This window comes from Monocercomonoides exilis (genome assembly GCF_001643675.1).
Source record: "Monocercomonoides exilis strain PA203 chromosome Unknown scaffold23-1346700, whole genome shotgun sequence".
NCBI classification, from domain to species: domain Eukaryota; phylum Preaxostyla; order Oxymonadida; family Polymastigidae; genus Monocercomonoides; species Monocercomonoides exilis.
The window spans coordinates 1126738-1149630 of record NW_027150568.1 but is presented as its reverse complement, the minus strand read 5'-3'; the positions used below and the strand labels follow the sequence as shown (position 1 = coordinate 1149630).

The 22893-nt window shown below is 35.8% G+C and overlaps 3 protein-coding genes across 3 annotated transcripts; 2 read left to right on the top strand and 1 right to left on the bottom strand.

Annotated features, from left to right (window-relative positions):
* Window positions 1-84: 84 nt before the first annotated feature.
* MONOS_3653 (glyceraldehyde-3-phosphate dehydrogenase (NADP(+)) (GAPN)) lies at window positions 85-2176 on the bottom strand. Its single transcript, XM_067873667.1, has 2 exons — window positions 2020-2176; window positions 85-1950 (listed from the first exon to the last, which is right to left on the bottom strand). The coding sequence occupies exons 1-2, from the start codon at window positions 2149-2151 to the stop codon at window positions 451-453; spliced, it is 1632 nt and encodes a 543-aa protein (XP_067727292.1). The 5' UTR covers window positions 2152-2176; the 3' UTR covers window positions 85-450.
* Window positions 2177-5381: 3205 nt separating this feature from the next.
* On the top strand, window positions 5382-10175 carry MONOS_3654 (uncharacterized protein). The gene is made up of 6 exons (XM_067873668.1): window positions 5382-5452; window positions 5527-5581; window positions 5650-7331; window positions 7779-8038; window positions 8407-8443; window positions 8517-10175. The coding sequence occupies exons 2-6, from the start codon at window positions 5534-5536 to the stop codon at window positions 9211-9213; spliced, it is 2724 nt and encodes a 907-aa protein (XP_067727291.1). The 5' UTR covers window positions 5382-5452; window positions 5527-5533; the 3' UTR covers window positions 9214-10175.
* A 775-nt stretch (window positions 10176-10950) lies between these two features.
* Window positions 10951-22805, top strand: MONOS_3655 (uncharacterized protein; the record flags this gene model as incomplete). The annotated part of the gene is made up of 2 exons (XM_067873669.1): window positions 10951-10962; window positions 11029-22805. The coding sequence occupies 2 exons, from the start codon at window positions 10951-10953 to the stop codon at window positions 22711-22713; spliced, it is 11697 nt and encodes a 3898-aa protein (XP_067727290.1). The 3' UTR covers window positions 22714-22805.
* Between the last annotated feature and the right edge of the window lie 88 nt (window positions 22806-22893).

The window sequence follows — 22893 nt, the reverse complement described above, 5'->3', positions numbered from 1 at the left end:
AACTGCATGCTCTGGTTATGATGTCAACGCATTTTGATAAATATATCACAAAAACTGAAATAAACTGGGACATTTCAAAACAAATTGACTTTCACACAATTTATATTGGATAGTAAAAATTTTTTCATACAATTTAAATTAAAAAATACAAAATAAAAGATGCAATTATCGCGATTTTTTCATGTTACAATCTAACAAGTTCTCAAACCTTCTTATAAAACATCTCAATATATTGAGAACATGAATTACAAACATAATAAATACTTAATAACTACTTAAAACTATACAGAAAGTGGACATATTCAAATTTAAAAATTTCAAATAGCAAATAACAATTTTTAAATATCAAACATTTATCTCTCCTTCAATATATCCATGTAAAAATTATTAAAAACATAACAAAACAAAACTATAAAGATGATAAAGCATCATCAGTGCTTTCGGTCTCGCTTAAAAAATAAAATCAGTAGACAAGAAAGCACTTTTTCTATCATGAACAATTTCCTGCAAAATAGCTGTGTTCATTGGAGTCTTCTTAGCTGCCACTAACGTTCTGATCGAAAAGCATCTCAACGCATCAGACACTGAAAGTGTGCCCTCAGCGGAGTCTTTTCTTCCAGTGAATGGGAATGTATCAGGCCCACGTTGGCACTGGCAGTTGATGTTCACGCGGCACACTTGGTTCACCAATGGATCAACAAGATGTGCAATTTCATCTGCATCGCGGCCGAAAATAGCGACTTGCTGGCCAAATTTCGATTCTCTAATAAACTCGATTGGCACATCCAAATCGTTAAACACTGAAATAGGAACAATTGGTCCGAACTGTTCTTCATGGAAGAGCTTCATTTCTTTTGTCACTGGAAATACAACAGCTGGTGAGTAGCATGTCTCGTTATAGTCACCTCCATGTTCATTCACAACCTTCGCTCCCTTTGAAACTGCATCCTCTGTCATTTGTTGCATCCACCCAACCTTCCCTCTTTCCGGAAGTGGAGTAATGTTGCAGTATGTACCATCCTCTTTCTTATCCCATGGCAGTCCAACTTTCAACTTTGCTACCTCTTTGCACACTTTTTCCACAAACTCATTTGCCACAGCCTCGTGAACAAATATTATCTTGATTGCTGTGCAACGCTCTCCATTGAATGATAATGCTCCAAGAACGCATTCACGTGCTGCAAGATCTAAATCTGCATCTTTACAAATAATAGCCGGATTTTTCGCATCAAGACCCAAAACGCATCTCAATCTATGAGGATGAGGATGTTGAACTCTGATCTTGTCAGCAACACCAGATGATCCAATAAATGCAAGAACGTCAATTTTTCCAGTTGTAATAATGGGTGTGATAACTGCTCCTCCAGGTCCAAAAATCGAGTTAACGACTCCTGCTGGGAATGCTTTTGCGAAACATTCAATAATTGGTTTGAACATGATTGTGCCATGTTTTGGTGGCTTGAACACACATGTATTTCCCATAATAATTGCTGGCAAAAGCGTTGTCATTGTTTCATTAAATGGATAATTGAAGGGACCCATACACAAGACAACACCCAACGGTGCCCTTCTAATTTGAGCAACAATGTCATCTTTAATCTCAAAGCGAGAAGATCCTCTGTCAAGATCCTTCAAAGCGTTAATTGTATCACGAATGTAATCTATTGTTCTATCAAATTCTTTTGTTGCATCTGTCACGTTTTTGCAAATTTCCCACATCAACAAATTAATTAATAAAGATCGGCGTTTAATAAGTTCTTCGACAAATGCTTCAACGTGTCTAATTCTTCCTTCAATTGGCATTGTTGGCCATGCTCCTGCGCCATTTGAATATGCACGGACAGCGGCATCCAAGCATGAGACAACTTGTTCATCAGTCATATTCGGAGTTGTTCCAATAAAAGTTGGAACCCATTTTCCATCCACTTGTTCGCATATTGGAGATGTGACCTTTTAAATTTGAATAACATTTTATTAAATGAGAAATTCAATTAAACAAGAAATAAAAAGAATAAATACTTTTGTAGTTTCACCATGAAATTCAACAAGCTTTCCATCGCATAAGTAATGTGTGACAGAAATTGGACGTTCTAATCTATACTCTGGTGGTATTTCAGATTCTTGTTTGAAAATATTTGGTAGAATACTCATTCTTTCTTTCTACTAAGATCACTTTATTTCCATTTTTAGAAGAAAATAAAAAATATATTATGAGCTCATTTTTTTTCTGAACTTTCTTTCGGAAATAAGGAGAAAAAGTATCAAGCATGAGAAATTTTTAATTTTTTGTGCTTTTTTTCTGTCTTTTGTCAAAAAAACACACATTTTCAATCTCATTTACAATATCTCGTTAATTGAAAAAAAGTTTTTCAGAAAATGATGAGTTGCAGGTAATTGCACAATATACGACCGTTAATAAAAATTTGTATGAATGATTGTAACGTGGTTGTTTTCTGTTTCACAATGTTATTCTTTCTTTCTTTTGTGCGGAAACTATTATTTTCAAATGAATCAAATTGTTATTTCCCTCTAAATAGGTGTTGATCATAAATTCTTTAACATCAATTATATTCAACAATAATCAAAATAAACAAATTAATAACTGAAATACTACAAGAATGCACTCAAATATGCTTTGAACATATTCAATTTTATTTGTCCCCAATTTAAACAGAGCATTTTTTTGATCAATGTTAAATAATTTTTATATAAAAAAAATTGAGCAATTTATGCAACAGAATTAAACCCCAATAAGTTGATTTGGGATAAAGCCCTATCATTAATACTGTGATAAAAAAAGCAAACAAATAAAAACCCTTAAAAAACTCATTTATTTCATTAAAAATTGAACAGGATTCGGAATTTTCAAGAAAATCGAAAATAAGATATTTCACAGTTTCCGCACACAATCATCAGAAAAAAACTTATGTGCACAATATGTTGTTATCATTGCTGTGACATATGACAATTTTGTGACCGGTCGTATCTTGTGCATTAACCGAGTTGCAATTGTTCTGAAATGTTCCAATCAAAAATAATCAAAAAAAAAATTTTTTTTTCAAAGAAAAAAATTATAAATTGGTTGCATTGTTTATCAGTATTCTTTTAAAATATTCATTTATTTGATTTTTTAAAAAAAAATTAAAGTTATGTTTTTCTGAAAAAAGTCAATTGTTCTGCATCTGAATGATTCTTTTGAAATCATAATTTTTCTCAGAGTGTTGATTCAAACAAGATTTGATTTCTTTGGTTGTAATTTTGCTTTCAAATGAAAAATGCATTTATATTGTTAAAAAAGACAAAGTATAAAATAATGTTTATGAAAAAATTTTCTTTGAAAGGAGAAATAACTTTTCAGTGTTCATTTATTGATATTCAAAGTGAATTTTCAATCCGAAGTCGTAAACAGTAATTGCATGGATTCAATTATTATCACTTATTTTTTTTCTAACAACTCCACATATTTTGATCATTTTCTGAAACAATCCCTCAATCATTTCTCATTTTTGAATTTTTTTCAAGCAAATCAGTGTTATCTTATTTCATTAAACTTAGCAATCTTACACAATATACGTTTCAAAAAAAGTGAGGAATTAATAATAACACTAGCTGTTTTTTTTATTTGATTTGTGCAATTTTATTCTTTCAAAAGAGTTTATTAATAAACTATTTTATTTGTTTTCATTTTTGAAAACATTAAATTTTGTGTGTGTTAATTATTAATCAGATTCTATTTTCAGAAACAGAAAATTTTTTTAAATGATAAATTACAGAATATTGATTTCTCATTTGGGGCAAAATATTTCGCTTCATGCATTTTCATTGAAAAATTGTGCACTTTTCTTTATCATTTTGTGATAAAAAAACATAATAAAAATGGATCGGTTTTTTGAGATATGTGAAATGACACAATTCTTTATGTTTTGATTTCAACGATGCCTGTTTACGAATATGAAAATCAAATTTATAAAGAAATCAGAGAAAGCGAAACAAAGTTATAAGTGAAGCATTTTTTCTTGCTTTGTGCAAAAAAAAAGCTTGAAAGTTCGAATTTACCCCCATTCATTTAAATTTTAGTCTTTTTTCATAGTGTTTCATTGAATAGGGGGAAAAAAAGAAAAAAAAAGAAAAGAAAAGAAAAAAAAGAACAAGAAAGAAAAAAAAATTCCAGAACGCATATCAGGACACTCATTTGATATTTCAATATGATCGATTGAAACGAACAGTCAGAACCGTACGAAATAATATCAAATTTCAACATCATTTTCTTTCATCACTTGTTGCAAAAAAAACATGAATCTTTTAATGTTTTTCAAATTCATTCATTTTTTGTATGAATGTCAAGTTTAAATTTAATTTCTTCAAAATTTTGAAAAGTCATTTTTGTTTCATTTTCCAGATCAATTATTAAACATTAAAAATAATAACATAATAAAATTCTAATTTCCTTATATCACAAGAATGGGAATTAATCTATAACAATATTTTCACATATTTAAGGCTTCTGAGTTTTTGATGTTTTGAAAATTGAAAATAGATATTTATAGGGTGGTCACAAATATTTTGTAAAAATTATTTATTATTGTAATTAAAATGATGTGTCAAAAAATCTTTCGTAAAAATAAAAACCATTATGAGTCGTAATTAATTGCAATCATGTTATCCAACAATCAAACACTTGAAAAATCATATCTGTTGAAATATTTCGAATAATTTTTGTTTTCAAGGTATGTATAGTTCGAATATCCGGAAGCCCCAACAACAACAAATTGAAGTTTATCACATATTTGATCATTATTCAGACCGATTTACGTAAAAAAATCCAGTTATATCGTGAATTTTTTGATAATTCATTTTGTGTTTCCCATTTTTTATTATTTTTGCAAAGAGATATGGACCACCCAATAATAAAAAAAGAGACCTTTTTTTCAAAAAATATTTAAAATTTCATAAGTGACTATACAAAATAAACTTTTCAATTCAAAAAATAATTTATGACATTCAATAAGATCTCTCAAACTGTTTTCTCATTTTTTTCCAAAATTTTTTAAGAAAAAGACTTCAAATTTTCAATTGTAATTCATCGTTAACAAAAATCTTCAAACTCCTTTGTAATTAAAAGAATTCTTTCAATTCTTCTTCTTTTTTTCAAAATTCACTTTAGAACAATTCTTTAATATGAAATTTTAAAAGAATAACATTTGATATTAAAGAATTGCAATTAACAAAAATAAATTTTTTGAATAAAAAAAAAATTAATAAAATAAAAAAAAAAAAAAAAATGCATATAGACATTTCACATCAACAAACTAGAAATTATATGATGAGGTTTGAACATAAAAAGTTAATGAATATTTTCTATTTCTTTTTAGTTCCCCATATTTAATTTAATATTTGCGCTTATTTTTAAATCGACAATTTTAATTTTTCTAGCAAAATACTGATGCACAAAGTATCTATTATTGATATTTTGTATTATCAATATATATATTTCTTATTTTTATCTTATCAATTTAATGCGAGAAGCTTTAGAATGAACTTTCCTGAGTCGTTTCAAAGACAGAAGTATCATTGGACCAACGTACAAACATTTTTTGAAAAGATTTTTGTTGTCAATATTTTGCGTTGTATACGTATTTTATTTTATAGGATTCCGAGGGTTTTAACAACACATTTCAATTATCTCACAAAATTATACAAAAGAAACAACCAAACATCGAGGCAATTAATTCATACACAACATCATTTACGACACTTGCTTCATCATCTCCTTTTTCTTTGGATGCAGATGCAATTCACCCAACTGTTTTCTCAGGACTTGCAAAAACTCGCGAAAATCAATCTTCATTTAATTCTAGACAAGGCTCAGGAAGTAGTATTTGTCATTTACACAAAAAATCCACAACACATGTCCAAAAACTATCTTTCGTAACATCAACTCCTCGGGATTCTTTATTGGCGCAAGAATCTTTGAAAAATTTGGATATTCCTGAAAACATAAACAGGAGAACATTATCCAGAGAATGCACCTCTACTAATATGTTTTCGAAATTGATTTTAAGAGGTAAAATATCAAATGATATAGCTTGCGTAATACCATCAAATGCAACTGAAAAAGGCAGAGAATTAAAGGCTAATAATTATAAACGCAAAGTACCAAATTTCGATAAGGATGAAGAATTATCAAGAATTTTTCCTTTGAACAAACTCCTTTTGGAAATGGAAAACGAGTTAATGATATCATCCAAAAATATCCGAAATCAACAAAACTCGTCGAAAATAGACGAAACTGCCGGCAGCTCTTTGTCAGACAACAGCTCACTCTCTTCTCACAGCACATCTGCATCTACACATTCACTCGAAAATGAGCGACAAGGATTAGCCACATCCCTTTCCAGGTGGAGGTGCGATTCCTCTAAAAACGGAAGCCACTTCCGCGACTTGGAGATGGATGTGGATGGAGCGAAGGAGTCAGGGATAGCGCAATACCAGAAAAGCCAACTGCTGAAGAGATGGAAGGAAGAAGACACGATGGACCAACAGCTGATCTCGACTTCCACACACGCAGTTGCAACAATGACAGATTCAACAGAAGTATTTGAAGTGGATGAAAATGAAAGGGAAGTCGGAGAGAGAAAAGAAGAATTAGACGAGAAATGCGAATCAAAAAATTTTAAAGGCAGATCTTTACCAGAAAAACGCATTTTGAGAGTGAAGAAGCAGATTCGCGAAGCGAAGAAGTACAAAAAGCAGTTTGGGGAATGGCTGAGGAAAGATTGGATAGACGATGAAGAGGAGAAAAAAATGTGGGAAATGGAAGAAGAAAAGATAAACAAAAAGGAGAATGAGAAGATGGAAGGAAAGGAAAAGAATGAACATAGAGAAGTAGAGAATACATTGGAAGAGCTGGAGAACAGACTGAGAGAAGGGAGGAGCAGAGGGATGACAAGAGATGAAAAGAAGAGGATTCTGCTGCTGATAGCTAAATGCGAGCAGAAAATGAGGAAGAAAGAAAAGAGAAAGGAATTGTCTGACCTACAAATCTATTTTATTGGAGTGGAAAAAGCAAAAAGAAAGAAAGCATCAAAGAGGAACTTGTCTAATAAGGATATCAAAGAAGAAGAGAAAGAAGAAGAAGAAGAAGAAGAAGAAGAAGAAGAAGAAGAAGATGATGATGATGATGATGGTGATGATGAAGAAGGCAGCGAACAACACATTTTTCAAAATGATGATTCTGATGCTTCGGTTGAAAATGCAATTAGAAACAAATATTCTTTACCTTTTGACTCAAAACACAAGATAAAAGAATCAAACACAACAAATTGTGAACGGTTTGATTATCAAGATGAAGATTCCATTCCACAAAACTCTTCAAATTTTATTTCATTTCATCAAAAAGAAGAAGAAAGAGAAATTTTATCAGACTCAACATCTTCAATATCACACACGGACAAACCTTTTGAAGATTCTATTTCAAGTTTATTTGCTCTCCAATCTAATTCTCCATCTTGTTTTTTGCCTTCTGCTTCTTGTTTGCCTTCTTCATCCACACATCCACCAAAGCCCTTTTCATCTGACAGCTCTTTCATTCACTCGATATCTTTTCCTCTTCAATTTCCTTCTTCTAATTCAAATAAAAAAAATTTATCTTCACCAAAGCAAAATCAGCATCTTCTCCAATTCGATTGTGAAATGACTCAACAGCACCATTATTCACCAGATATTTTATCTCCTCTTCTTTCTCCCAACATTTCTATTGCCTCATCTTTAGCATTCAGAATAACAAACAAAAAGTCATTTAACATCCACTTCAGTGTTTCAATGGATCCTTTCGAATCTAAAAACAACCAGGAAGATTTCAGAGAACCAGAACATGTTATTCTTTCCTCTCAATATCTTGGTTGTTCTGCTTCTAGTGATGGCACTATAACAACAGAAGTGAACAAAGGATTTATTTTGATCGATCAATGCGAATGGCTGAAACGTTTCACAGATCCCATTGCTCATCTGCGCAAACTCAACAAAATGAAAAAGAAAGGTTATGATGCGAAAGCGATTGTGGAATGGAGGCAGCTTCCTTTCAAATTAGTTTCTCAACTCCCAACAATTATTCTTCTATTTATTTCTTTTTTTCTTGATATTTAAGAAAACTTGAATTCTTCAAAAATTCGGAGATAGAAATATTTTGAGATAATCATTTTATTATATGTATAAAATTAACATGCATTCCAACAATTTATTCGATATTTCATTTTTCTTATTTCCGTTCCCTTTATTTTGTGATAAACGGAAAGGAATTACCCTTAATACAATAAATATAACATTTTCTTGTAAATAACTTTTGCTATAGATAATAACAATTGTCAATGCAATTCACTTTACAATCTAATACTCATGTTACAACAGATTACGGAAGAATGACTTCTTATCCAATTTATGTGAAGTGTGATAATTTAAATTTATTCCGATAAAAAATTATTTGGAATAAATATGAATTATTTTTTTTTTCTCTACAGAGAAAAGAGTACATTTAACGAAACGAATATGACAAAAGGGGAAAAAGGATATCAATATGCTTATTTCCTGAAACAGCAACTCTCCGAATTTATATATATTGATGAAGGGATATCGAATTTGAGCTTCGTTTCGGAGCACGTGGACGACGCCTGCATTAGCGCAGCTTCCGACGGAATAGCATTTTGTCTTTCAAGTTTTTTACCATCAATTGTTGAACTTTCTGCTTCGACTCAAGAATATATCTTCACAAAAGAAGGAACGGATTTATCAAAAAGAATAAAGCAATTTTTCGATGCCATAAAACGTCATTCAAGGATAACTATTGGAGAGCTTTTTTCAGCAGTGATTCTAATTCGTCGGCTTATTCATCAAGAAAATATTGATAAACAAAAAGGAAAACCAACAGTCATCAGCGAATCCAACCTTGGAACGCTTATACTATGTGCTGTCGCTATCGCAATGAAAACACTGCGCGATTTGCCCTTTAAAAATAGCTGGTGGTCAAAATTGCTTGGGGTACCGCTAATCGTTATTAATCAATCAGAAGTTATTTTCTTAAAGAAGATAAGCCATGATTGTTGGATTAGCGAAAATGAACTTCTTGAAACAATGAAAAGATTCATTCAAGGCGAAGGAGCATTTGACGATGAAAAACCCGAAAGTTTTGAAGCCATCGCGAAGGTTGATGCGATATAATTTACACATTTCGGAAATTCGATTTTATGATTTGTTTCTTTCAGAAGCAGTCAGTTTGTTGTTTTGTAATGGCGTTATGATGAATGTTTGTTCATTGGATATTCTCAGAACAATCATTTGAAATCTTTGCGTATTTTATAAGAACGTAAAGCATTGTTGTTATATCGGAATCTTTTAAACGTACTGAAATGTTGATAAGTATGTCTTATTCTTCTTCCTATCATGTGAAAGTTACATCTGTAACATGAATTTGTTAGTGAAACTGAACATTAGTAGGAGTTTCTGTTATAATTCTTTTGTTATTTTTTTTATTGAATAATGATGAAAATAGCATTTATATGTTCTCGTTAGTTAGTTTATTTTCTTCTTCTTGATTAGCATAATTATAAGACAATTTGTCTGATATTTTTGTGCACCTTTTTTTCACTCGATTTTTTCTTTGTTGACGAATTGTTATAATTGAAGAATGTAATGTTATTTGACTTTATTCATCGTCAGTTTATATTAGGATTCTCTCATTTTGTCTATCAACGTTTTTATATGTTCGCTCTAATTAACATTAAAAAAAAAGAATATTTGCATTATTTTAAGTTTTGTTGATATTTATCATTACCTTTTGATTTGCATTTGTTCAGATTGGCTTGAGATATTTTTATTCAAATTCAAAGTGAGAGGATTTTTTAAAATTCTTTTTGTTATAATGTGTTATTTTTCAATTTTCTGTGTGTGTGTGTTTGTGTTTGCGAAAATCAAAGTGTATTATGATGGAAGTAATGAGTGAGTGATATCTTTGATTGAACAGCACGTCCGAATTTTGTGTGTTTTTCTTGAAGTGAAATCTTCTTGAGTAACATATTTACAAGAAAATTTTCATCTTATTCGATGATAATTTAGTATTCTACATTAGTTTTAATCACATTTTCGTTTGAATTAGTAACTAATAGAAATTTCCTTTTCAATAATTATGCTTTTATCCATATTTTTTAAACGACATTCATTGAAACAACCGAAAAAAGAAAAATTGTGAAAGAAATCAAATTGTAAATTTATCATTTTATGCAAGGAAGATGCACCATTATACAAAACATTAGCGCACATGTTTTTGAAATGATAATTTTTGAGGGATTTGATTTTGATATCATCATCATAATTTACGTTTTCATCAAAGAAGAAAAATAAATTCTGACCTAAAATGGTCAATAATTTGTGAAATGAAAGGCAAATGGATATGTTACGAAAGATAATATATCCCTATTAACATTATTCACTTAACTTTTTTTTTTGATAAATTTTTATTTAAAAAAGAAAACAACAAATATTTCAAATAAATAATTACAAATTTGATCGATTCATTGATTAAATATATAATATTACATAGATCATACTTACTGAGTATTTTGTCGGATCTGTGCGTTACTGTCCGACAAAATGGAAAAGCTCATAGCACAGCCAGAACTAATAGAGCCAGTCTATCATGCTTTTTTCGATAAATACTTAAACCTTAATCAACAGAGCTCTGAAGACTCATATTTTAAAAATATCAATATTTATATTGCAAACGTTTTAAATCGTGTCCCGCTTGCTAATTCCTATTTGACTTCAATAATAACTCAGTTTTTTCCACATGAAAAACGAACATCAGATGTTCATAGACGATATTATGACCTTGTGTTTTTTATATGCAGATATAACCCTTCTGTTCAGGAACAAATTATTCCCATGATATTTGATAAACTCATGGCTTTAGATGTATATTTGATTTTTGAAAATTTTTGATCATTATAATTTTTTGCTACGCTTACTATTTTTTATCAGATTCAACTTGATGAAATAGAACTTAGCGAACAAGAACGAGCAGAATTATCTGCAATTAATGCCATTACTGATTCACTGGGTTCCAGTCAAGATTTAACAGAAGAAAATACACTTTTAGATGATTTGGGAAAATTTGATCTGGTGATGGAGATGATGTTTCTTTTTTTGACTTTTGTTTTCTGTGACGAAAAAAATAGGACACCATTTCTTGTTTTGAGATCACGCGATTTTTTATTTTTATCTGATCCTTCATCATGGCCTGAATGCCAATCTGGTGCACATTCTCTTGTGATAAATGAGAAAACAACTCAGAAATACAAAGATAAAGTCTTTCAGGCCTTATTTAAACAATTTGAAACAACGCTTTTATCTCCTGCACGGTGCCAAAGAGTGAAATTCCTTGTGTTGTGGGTATGCGCACTGCACTCGTACTCGTGCCAAGATGGCAGGATGCCATTTCTTGAGAACAGCATTCAGCAATTCAGAAGCTTATCCAGAGCAGATGAAATGGAACCCCTGGCATCAACCGATCCTTCACACAGAACTCGCGACGGAGCATCTCCTGCTCCTCTTTCTCGGTCAGCTTCCTCCTCAACACTCTCCAATTCTCCATCTGAGCGAGCAACAACAGGCAATCCAGATAGTCTGTCGTGTGCTGTGCTGAGTTCGCTTTTTCTTCCTCTCTCCAAATACACAACAAGATTGACAGCTCTGGCAGATATTCTGGTTGCTCCATATTCTTCTTCTGTTCTGTTTCATCCATCTACTACTACTACTACTTCATCTTCACCTTCATCATCTTTACCTTCTCTTCTGAAGACACCAACATCTTCATCTATTTCTTCATCATCCTCTTTCTCATCCTCCTCCACTCCTACTCCTTCTTCTCCTTCCTCCTCTTCCTCTTCCTCTTCTTCATTATCTTCTCTATCAATCGCAACATCCACACCTACTCAACAGTCCAAACCTTCTCTCATCAGCTTCCCTTCACCTTCTGCCACTCCCCTCTCTGCCTCCTTCTCCAATCACAAGGGAATTTCATTGTTTTCCACTCCTTCTTCAGCATTATCAAGACGTTCTTCTGTTTCTTCTTCTTCTTCTTCTTCCTCTTCTCGTCTATCATCTTCATTGCAATCTCTTCATTCTCTCTCCATTTCTCCCTCCCCCTCCCCTTCCCCTTCCCCTTCTCCTTCTCCTTCCCTCATCTCCACACCTTCCCACACCCCTTTCTTTCTCTCTTCTTCTCTTTCTTCTTCTTCTTCCTCCTCATCCTCTTCTTCTTCTTCTCTCTCCTCCCACCAAAAGCGCCGGCAAAGCGAGCAGATCCGCTCTCTCCGCCAGCTCATAGCCACTTCTGAGTCACTCTGCTACACATGCGCTGTCCATTTAGCTGCATTCCTCACACGCTCCCCTTTCATCTCTTGGCCTGTGGTTGCCAAATACTTAGAATTCATACTGGAGTGGGTGAGGAAATATGCGGAAGCACAGCAGAAGATTATGCTGGTGAAGATGAAGAAGGAGAAGAGATATGCGTTGAGTGCGAATTCTATAGCGATGTTGCAGAATAACATGAGTGAAGGAGTTGCTGTATCTTCTTCTTCTTCTATGCAAAATTTGACTTCTTCTTCTTCTTCTTCCATTTCTCCTAAAACTATCACATCATCATCATCATCATCATCATCACCGCTATCATCATTATCTTCCTCCTCTTCTTCTCTTTCTTCTCTTTCTTCTCTTTCTTCTCCTTCTTCTCCTTCTTCTCCTTCTCCTTCTTCTTCTTCCTCTGTTTATTCTCAATCCTCTTCCAACATCAATAACAATAGCAATAGCAACCCTAACAGCAATTCTAATTCTTCTATTTCTGTCTCTATCAAGCCTTATTATTCACCCCCTTCTGCCAGAAGATCCTTTGTCCCTGCCTCTCGTTCTCCTCCCCTCTCTCAAAATCCTTCTCCTTCTTCTTCTCTTTCTCCTTCTCCTTCCCTTTCTCCTTCTCTCTCTCTTTCTCCTTCTTCTTCTCTTCCGTCCACACAAATCCAAGCACAACATCTTCATCATTCTTCCTCTGCCATTTCTGATGCCTTCACTTCACCCCCTTCCTTTCCCGTTGTTTCTTCCTCTCCTTCTCCTTCTCCTTTCTCTCTTTATCCTTCTCCTTCCTCTTCTTCTTCATCATCTTCTCTTTCTCTTTCTCTTTCTCCTTCTTCTTCCTCTTCCTCTGACTCTTCATTGCATACACCTTATTCGCTTCACTCATCTTCCATTTCACCTGCATACAACAGTCTTTCATCATCATCATCATCATCATCATCTTCTTCTTCTTCTTCCTTTTCCTCTTCTTATTATTCCATTCCTTCTCTTGCTCTAACTCCTGCATATCAACAACCTTCTTCTTCTTCTTCTTCTTCTTCAATACAATTCATTGACAATTCTTCTTCTTCTTCCTCTTCCTCATCTACTATTTTTCCTTCCCCTTCTCCCTCCCCCTTTCCCTCTCCTTCTCCTTCCCCTTCTTCTTCTCTCCTCCCTCCTTCTTCCTCCTCTTCCTCTTCTTCTTCCTCCTCTTCCTCCTCTCCCTCTTCTTCTCCCTCCTCTTCTTCCCAACAACTCCAATTCCATGCTCTCTTCTATGTTATGTGCCAGTCATTCTTCTCTGTCTTCGCCTCAAAAAGGCGCATTTACAGCACAAGACTCAGATCCTTCTATTTGTCCCACAGAAAGTCCATCGAACTCATCACAGGGCCTTCCTTCCCAGAGAATGTGGCATTGAATGCGTTTGTCCCCTTCAATGTGATACAGGCTGCTAGTTCTTCTTATTCTTCTTCTTCTTCTCTTGCAAATAAATCGAATCTAAAAATTCCTTCTTTGTCGTTAATATCTTCTTCATCCTCTTCATCCTCTCCTTCTTCTTCTTCTCCTCCCTCTCTCCTTCTCCCATCCCCACTCCCCTTAACTCTCTCCCCTCTCCTCTGGTGCCATCCAATCATCGGCACAGAATTTGTGAGGTGTTGCTGGCTGTTGGGTGTGGATGACTTGAGAAATCGGTTGTCTCCTTGCCAACAGAGGGCTATTAGTTTTGGAGTGCAGAGAGAGAAAGAGGAGAGAAAGAGGGAGAAGGAGAGGAGGAGGAGGAGGAGGAGGAGAAGTGGAGGAAGTGAAGGAGGAGGAAGTGAAGGAGGAGGAAGTGAAGGAGGAGGAAGTGAAGGAGGAAGAGAGAAAGAGAAAGAAGAAGGGAATGAAGTGAGTATTAAGATGGATATTGATGAAAAACCTGTTATTTCTGATGTGAAGGAAGATATAAACAACAAACAAACAGGAAATAATACAAATACTTCTCTTTCTTCTTCTCTTTCTTCTCTCTCCTCTTCCTCTTCCTCTCTCTCATCTTCCCCCTCCTCCTTCTCCTGTGGCTGTGCAGTGTGCTCTCCCCTCAAAGAAGATTGCTATGGCCTCTTTCCCTTCGACCCCTTTGTTGGCTTGCGTTCTTCTCTTTTCCTTCGCCCTTTCTGCTTCTTGTGGCCATGGGAGACAGACGAAGAGGAGAAGATAACGAGATGCTATTCTGTTAATAATAATGATACTAATAAGAATGCATCAAATATAGGAATCAATCAACAACCGAATCAATTACTAACTCAGAATGTTCAACAAGGCAAAGAAGAAGGAGAGGAAGGGAAAGAAGAAGGAGAGAGAAGAATAGGAGGTGAATCGATTGAACAACAAGGGATAATTAAACCACGTCCAACAACACTGATGAGTATGGACACACCAAACTCTTCTATGATAACAACCGCATCATCTTCTCCTCCTTCTCCCCTTTCTTCTTCTTCTTCTTCTTCTTCTTCTTCTTCTTCTTCTTCTTCTTCTTCTTCCCTCTCTTCCCCTCCTTCCTCTCTCTCCCTCCCACCTGAAATGCGTATCAGTCTTGTCCCCCACATCGCCAACACCCCACAAGTCGTTGAATCTCCTCCTCCTTCCTCCTCTTCCTCTTCTTCTCTCTCTTCCATCCCTCTCCTCTTCCCTTCCAACATCAGAGCTGTCTCCATTGCACAGCTTGCTTCTTTCACTCAGTTCATCGTGCATTCACCTGATTTAGCTCTTTCTCCTTCTTCTGTTGCTTCTCCTTCTCCTTCTCTCTCTTCTCCTTCTTCTCCATCTTCTGTTGATAATGGAAGCAATCTTTATGCTTCCTCTATTTCCCCTGTCCCATTTCAATCATCTATATCTTCTTCTTCTTCCTCTCTCTCCTCCATCGTCTCCTCCCCCGCCCTCCTCCGCTTCCGTTCATTGCCTTATCTCCATCGCTTCTTCAATGCCATCCACACAGAAGATGAAGTGTGGGATGCATCTTTTGGGACAAACACACAAGACATTCTGAAGAGAGAACGGAGATTGAGATGGGTGTGGCATGGGGGATGTGTGATTAGCGTGGGGGAGATGAAGGGGATGAGGGAGATGAGGGAATTGAAAGGGATGAAGGAGATGAAGGAGATGAAGGAGATGAAGGAGAGGAAGGAAGGGAGAGAAGGGAGAGAAGGGAGAGAAGGAAAAGAGGGAAGGGAAGAGAAGGAGAGGAAGACAAAGGGAGGAGAAGGAAGAGAAGAAGGAGAGAAAGAGAAAGGAAAATTGAAAGAAGTGAGTGAAGAAGAAGAAGAAGAAGGAGAAGAAGATAATGTTGAAAGTTCTTCAAAAAAACATGCCAAACACAAAGAAACAGAAATCCAATCAATCAACAAGGAAACAAGCTTATCCGCTTCTTCTTCTTCTTCTTCTATTTCTTCTCATCTTTCTTCTTCTTCCTCCTCTTCCTTATCTTCTTCTTCCACCCCCAATTCCCATCAGAATCTTGTCTCTCCTCTCTCCACTCCATTCAAAAACACCCCTTCTTCATCCACAAATCCTACCACATTAGCCATAAATGATATAAAACCCATCATTTTCCATTCATTTATTGGTGGAGAAGAGGAAGAAAAAAAGAGAAAAAAAGATGAAAATTCTAAATTTGGAGTGGAAGATGAAGAGATGAAGATGGAAGAAGATGTGAAAATTGAGAGTGGAAATGAAAAGATGATGATGATGATGATGAAGAAAGAAAAGAATAAGGCGAAAGTGATCATTGATTCATCAACTTCATCATCTTCCTCTTCTTCTTCTCTTTCTTCCTCTAAAACCACTCCCATCATCCTCTCCACACCTACTGTCAAAGCCCCCGTCCCTCTCTACATCAGCTCTACCTCTTCTTCTCCTTCATTGCCTTCTTCTTCTTCTTCTTCTTCCTCTTCCTCTTCTCTTTCTTCTTCCTCCTCTTCCTCCTCTTCTATTTCATCATCATCATCTTCTTCTTCCTCTTCTTCTTCCTCTTCTTATGATCCACTCTCTTCCCTTGATCATCTCTCTCCTTCTCCTCCCTCTTTAACTCTGATGGATGCTGATGCTAATCTCCTCATTGATGAGTCTAATGTCACTGCTGATGTTCTCTTGTCAACAACTACCCCTCAACTGCCTCCGATATTTGATGAAGCTTTTATTTCTTCTAATTCTTCTGCTTCTTCTTCTTCTTCAACAAATAATTCATCATCATCATCATCATCATCATCATCATCATCATCATCATCATCATCATCTTCTCTATCATCATCTTCTTCCTCCTCCTCTCTTCTTTCCACTCCTCCTGAGCCATTAACCAACACAAACAATAACATCAACAGCTCTTTTGATAAGAGACAGCCAAAGCGTCTAACACCCACTGAGCATGTGGCATCACCCCACTCTGCATTCACTATGACACAGACATTCAAGGAGAGGAAGAGGAATGAATCGAGTGAATTAAGTGAATGGAATGAGAGGAAGGAGGAAGAAAAGGAAGAGGAGAAGGAAGAAGAGAAGGAAGAGAGAGAGAGAGAAGAAGAAGAAGAGGAAGATGAAAAAGAGCAACTACGTACTCAAAAGATGAAGGAAAATAACAAAAGTAAATTGTCCAAAAAATCATCAGGGGATGACGAAGACGAAGACGAAGATGAAGAAGATGATAAAGCACATGCAATTGAAACAGAACAAAAGATGGAAAAAGAAGATGATGTTAATTCATCATCATCTTCTTCTTCCTCTTTCTCCACTCCCCCGCATCGTATTCTTCTTCCCTCCTCCTCCTCCTCCTCTTCTTCTTCTTCTTCTTCTTCCTCCTCCTCCTCTTCCAATCTCACCACCATCCACACGCAGCACACCACCGAGAACAGACTCAGCTCCACTCTGAATGAAACAATGGGTGTCACATCTACCATCACAGACATCACTCACACAGCAGACAGAGAGAGAGACAGGACAAGAAGACTCACTCATCTCAATTCTTCGCCGTTTGCAAATTCTTTCTTGTCCTCAGCTTCGAAAGTGAGGAATACACTGGCAATTCCTTCTTCTTCGTCGTCTTCTTTGTCTTCTTCTGCTTCATCATCATCATCTTCTTCATCTTCTTCATCCACTTCATCATCTTCTTCTTCCATTCCATTTACTCCTCTAACCTCAACCTCAACCTCTTCATCATCATCCTCCTTACCTTCTTCTTCCTCCTCCTCCTCTTCCTCTCTCTCTCCCCCCGTCTCCAGCAAAGCTTCCCTTGAAGCACCCACACGCCACTTCCACCAGCCTCCTCCTCCTCTTAGTGCTTCTCCCCCTCCCTTCACAGCAGTCTCTCGAATGAATTCTCCACTGAATCACATCATGGACAGCATTGGGAGTGAGTTTGCGAGGAGTAGAGGAAGGAGAAGAGAGGGAGAGGAAGAAGAAGAAGAAGAAGAGGAAGAAGAAGGGGAGGAGAAGGAGAGGAAGACGAGAAGAGGAAAAGAAAGAGAAGGAAAGGAAAGAAGAAGAACGAAGTTGAGTATGAGTATGAGTGCAGATGATGATGATGATGAGGAAGAGGAAGGAGAGGAAGAAGACAATAATAACAGCAACATTGAGTCAAGTGATATGAGTTCTGAAGAAGGAGAAGGAGGAGAAGGAGGAGAAGGAGGAAAAGAAAGAGAAGGAAAAGAAAGAGAAGAAGAAGAGAAGAGTGGGAGCGAAGATGACTTCCATAGAGATATTAGAGAAAAGATGGCATTGGTTTCAAAGCAGAAGGAGAAGATGAACAGAAGAAGGAGAGAGAAAGGAAGAGAAGGAAGAGAAGAAGAAGAAGAAGAAGGCAATGAAAATAACGATAAAGATAATGAATATGAAGACAATGATGATGATGATGATGATGAAGTCAGCAGCAGTAGCGGTATGTCATCATCATCAGTTGATGAAAGCGAACGAGAATTTCCTCGTCTTCCTCGGAACGAAGACGATTTAAAAGAGATTGAGGCGAAAGAAAGGGCGAAATACAACAGCAAACACACAAAAATCATTGGGAAGCCCAGAAACTCATATCTTGCCAAGAACTTCCATGATTTTGATTTTATGGAAGATAACACGGATTCTGAAAGTGAGGGAGTGCATTCATTTGATTCATTTGATTCATTCAACACATTCCATTCGCCCACAATTGAGCAGCTGAGGATGGCAAAACGAAAGGAGATGGCCACTTTCTCATTCAACAGGACGAACAGAGACGAGAAAGGAAGCAATTTGAGGAGGAAGATGGGAAAGGAAGGGTATTTTGGAGAAGAGGAGAGGATGAGAATAAACAGAAAGAGGAGAGGAGGAGGAGAGGAGGAGAGAGAAGGAATGAGAGGAGAGAGAAGAGGAGGAGGATTAAGTGGGGAAGAGGAAGAAGAAGAAGAAGGATATAATGATGATTACGATGATGAATATGAAAAAGAAGAAGAAGAAGATGAAGAGAGAGGAGGAGGAAGAGAAGGAGGAGGAGGAGGAGGAAGGGCAGGGAAAGAGGAGTGGAGGTATACAGGGTTTGATGGAGATGACAGTGATTATGATGGAGTGAATGATTATAACTATGTGGATGAGGATGATTACGATGATGATGATGAGGAGGAGGAAGATGATGAAGAAGAAGAAAGAAATGTGAATGAAGAAGACGAAGATGAAATGGAAGGAAGAATAACAAAACGATTTAATGGAGGAGGGTATAATATCAATGATGGATATGGAGATGATGAAGAAGATGAAGAAGAAGAAAACAGATTTGAAGGAGAAAGTGAAGATGATATTGATTTGAATTCATTTAGAATTTCATCAAGGAGAAGAGCGACAAGACAGATGAGAAGAGGGATATACAAAGAGGATGATGAAGATGATGAAGAGGAGGAGGAGGAGGAAGAAGAAGGAGTAAGTAGTGATGAAGAAGGAATGACAACGAGAAGAAGAAGAAGAGAAGGAAGAGGATATGAAGAAGAAGAAGAGAGAGAGAGGAGGAGGAGGAGGAGGATGTATGGAGGGATGAATGGAGGAAGAGAAGAAGAAGAAGAAATAAAAGAAGAAAGTTTATCTTCTTCTTCATCTTCATCTGAGTCATCTTCAGATGAAAATGACAACAAAATCAATGAAGAAGACACAAGTTCTGTTTCTTCCTCTTCTTCTTCTTCAGAAGCATCATCATCATCATCATCCTCTTCTCATTCAATGGCACACGTAGAATCAGAATCTGAGATCGACTCGTCATTCAGTGCATCTTCTGCCTCTTCTTCTGCTTTCAATCAGAAATGGCAGAAGAGAATATCTCTTCAGCCAATCAATATGAATAAACAGAAACATAAACATGAACATAAAGATCATCATCATCATCATCATCATCATAAACATTATGATGATAAACATAGAATGAATAGAAATGATGATGATAATGAAAATTCTTCTCTTCTTCATCACAAACATAAACACACTCACAAAAGCTCTAAGCATTCCAATATTCCTCTCCACTATCCACAATCACAGTTCTCTCCATCATCACATTTATTCCATCAACCTCTTCGTCATTCTTCTTCTTCTTATCCTTCTTCTTATTCTTCTTCTTATTCCTCTCCATTCAACAGCCATCTCTCAAACAACAGCGGATTTTGTGATCCAGAACTAGAGGCAATCTTTGGGAGTGAATTAGAGATGGAACAAACAGAACAATCAGAGAAGATGGAGAAGAATGAAGGAGAAGAGAAAGGAAGAAGAGAAGAAGAAGATGTGGTGGATGCGAGGGAGTTGTATGAGGAGGAGGATGAGATACACGCATTGCATGATTATGATGATGATGATGAGGAGGAGGAGGAGGAAGTGGAGAAGGAGAAGGAAGAAGAAGAAGATAGAGATGATGAGAGTGATGAAGACAATGAAAGTGATAATGAAGATGAGGAAGAGGAAGAAGAAGAAGAAGCAAACAAGAAAAAAGAGAAAGAAGCAAGAACAAAGGATTCACCAAAACGGAAGAACGAGAAAAAAGCTGATGAAGAACCCGAAGCAATGAACGAAGAAGCAGAAGCAGTTAAAGAGCCAATAAACAAGAATAACCCATCATCTTCATCATCATCATCATATGCCGATGCATCAGTAGGATTGATGGGTGAGTCAAAGGAGAAGACGATTGTGATGGAGGAAGGTGTGTCATATGACGAATTCTTGTTGTCAGCTGAAAGATACAGCCCTGTTTCATCACCAAAGATGAAGACGAAGAAAGGAGAGGGAGAGGGAGAAGAAGGAGAAGAAGGAGAAGAAGGAGAAGAAGGAGAAAGAGGAGAGGAAGAGAAGAAGAAAGAAAGAGAGAGGGAAGAGAAGAAGAAGAAGAAGAAAAATAATGTTAGTGATGGTTATCAGGTTGTGGAGGAAGTATTAAGAGCAAATAGAGGAGAAAATGAAAGAAAAGAAGAAGAAGAAGAGGAAGACAATGATGAAGAAGATGAAGAAGATGAAGATCTTGTAATTCATACAAAGCAGATAAAGAAGATGAAAACAAAAACGAAGAAATCAAATAAAACGAAGAAAGAGGGAAGAAAAGAAAGATATGGAAGAGGGCATAAGATGCTTATAAATGATGATGATGATGACGACGATAACGATGATGAAGAGAATGAGAGAGAAGAAGAAGAAGAAGAAGATGATGATGATGAAGATGCTAAGTTAATGGAGAAATACACTTCAAAGCCAAAGCCATGGAATGTGCAACGTTTAAAATTACAAGCAGCAGCTCATTCAACTCCAAAGTCTTCATCATCTTCTTCTCTTTCTTCTCTTTCTTCTCCATCCACACCAAAGTCTTTCTCATCTTCTATTCATTACACTCCTTCGCAATCACATTCTTCTTCATCATCGTCTTCCTCCTCCTCCTCTTCTTCTTTCTCCACTCCCTCTTCTTCTTCCCCCTTCAAACATGTTTATCGCCCCAACCAACAACGTTTCAAAGAGACGCAAAGATTGAGCAAGCTGAACAAAATGAAGAAGAATTCACAGGAAATCAATCATTCCCCTGAATTAGCTAATCTTTCATTGATTTCTCCTTCTCTTTCTTCTTCTTCCATTTCAACTCCTGTTAAATCATATGGAGGAAGAAAGAGAGAAGGAGAAAGAGAAAGAGAAGAAGAAGATGCAGCAACAACGTTGAATGCAATGGGAATATACAAAACAAAGCAGAAGAGGTATTTTGGGAAGAAAATTGTGGAAGATGAAGATGAAGATGAAGATGAAGATGAAGAAGTATATAGAGGAATAAAAGGAAGCATAAATAGCCCATTCAAGTTCAAAGAGAACAAAAAAGAACAGAAGAAACAGAAAAATGAGAAAAATGAGAAAAATCACGAACACAAACAGGATGAACAAAGCTATCAACAAATGCAAAATCAATTCTTTGGTTCATATGCAACTCAACAACAGACTCCGAAGAAGATGAAGATGAAGAAGGGAAGAGGAGGAAAAGAGAAAGAAGTGGAATATTCAATGAATGATGATGAATTAGGATTTGGAATGGGAAGAGAAAGAGAAAGAGGAAAGGGAAAAGGAATGAAAAGAGGAACGAAACAAAATATATCTTCTTTGAATTCATTTGGTGAATTTTCCACTCCTTCTGTTTCTTCTCCGTTTGCGAAGGAAATATCACCTTTTGTGCCTTTATCACCAGAAATAGAGGGAGTTATTAATCCAATCAATGAAGAAGGAGAAGAAGATGATGATAGAGGTATTTATGATAGAGGGAGCAATATATTGGATGCTAGGAAGCAAGGAAACAAAAAGAAGGAGAAAAAGAAGGAGAAGGAGAGAAAAGAAAAGATTGGAGAAAAATCAAAGGAAAAAGAGAAAGAGAAAGAAAAAGAGAAAGAGCGAGAAAAGCAGAAAGCAAGAGAGAAAAGAAGAAGACATCGTGAGCGTGTATTGGAAGGCTTAAAAGAACAAAGCGAGCAAAATGAAATGGATGAAGCATCATTTTTGACATCTCCTTCAAATGCTGGCAAAAATGTCATCATCAGCAGAGACGGCTCGCGTGTTCCAAGAGGCTTATTTAAGGACATGCAAAAGATTAAACAGGCAAGCAGGAAGAAAATACAGAAATGGAAGGAAAAACAAAAAGATGAGAAAAGAAGAAGAGCAAAGAGACATTCAGCTGCAAGAAGAGATAGAGATTATCAAGACGGATCAGAAATAAATTCCGCAGCTGATTCCTCGTCTACAAGCGAGTTGCCAATGATGCAGGCTCTGTTTGGTAATCCGCAGGGAATACCATTTTCATTTCTCTTTGACGCATCTACCCAGTTGCTTAATGGTAAATTTTAAAATAATTACATATTTATAGAAATATTTCACTTCACAAAAGAATTAATGAATTAAATCACTTCATTCCATGAAAAATGTCATTATTTATTGAATTTTTTATTTATTAACTTCATTCATCTATTTTGAAATTATTGTTATTATTTTTTAAAATATTTGAATTTTCAAACTCCAATAAGATAA

What these genes read in the sequence shown, in the direction of transcription:
- MONOS_3653 (XM_067873667.1), bottom strand. Translation starts at nt 2,151, where the DNA reads ATGAGTATTCTACCAAATATTTTCAAACAAGAATCTGAAATACCACCA. An exon ending in TTCATGGTGAAACTACAAAA is followed by an intron (nt 1,951 to 2,019) that starts GTATTTATTCTT and finishes CAAATTTAAAAG; the next exon opens with GTCACATCTCCAATATGCGA.
- MONOS_3654 (XM_067873668.1), top strand. Translation starts at nt 5,534, where the DNA reads ATGAACTTTCCTGAGTCGTTTCAAAGACAGAAGTATCATTGGACCAAC. An exon ending in AGAAGTATCATTGGACCAAC is followed by an intron (nt 5,582 to 5,649) that starts GTACAAACATTT and finishes TTTATTTTATAG; the next exon opens with GATTCCGAGGGTTTTAACAA. An exon ending in CAACAAAATGAAAAAGAAAG is followed by an intron (nt 8,039 to 8,406) that starts GTTATGATGCGA and finishes ATGTTACAACAG; the next exon opens with ATTACGGAAGAATGACTTCT.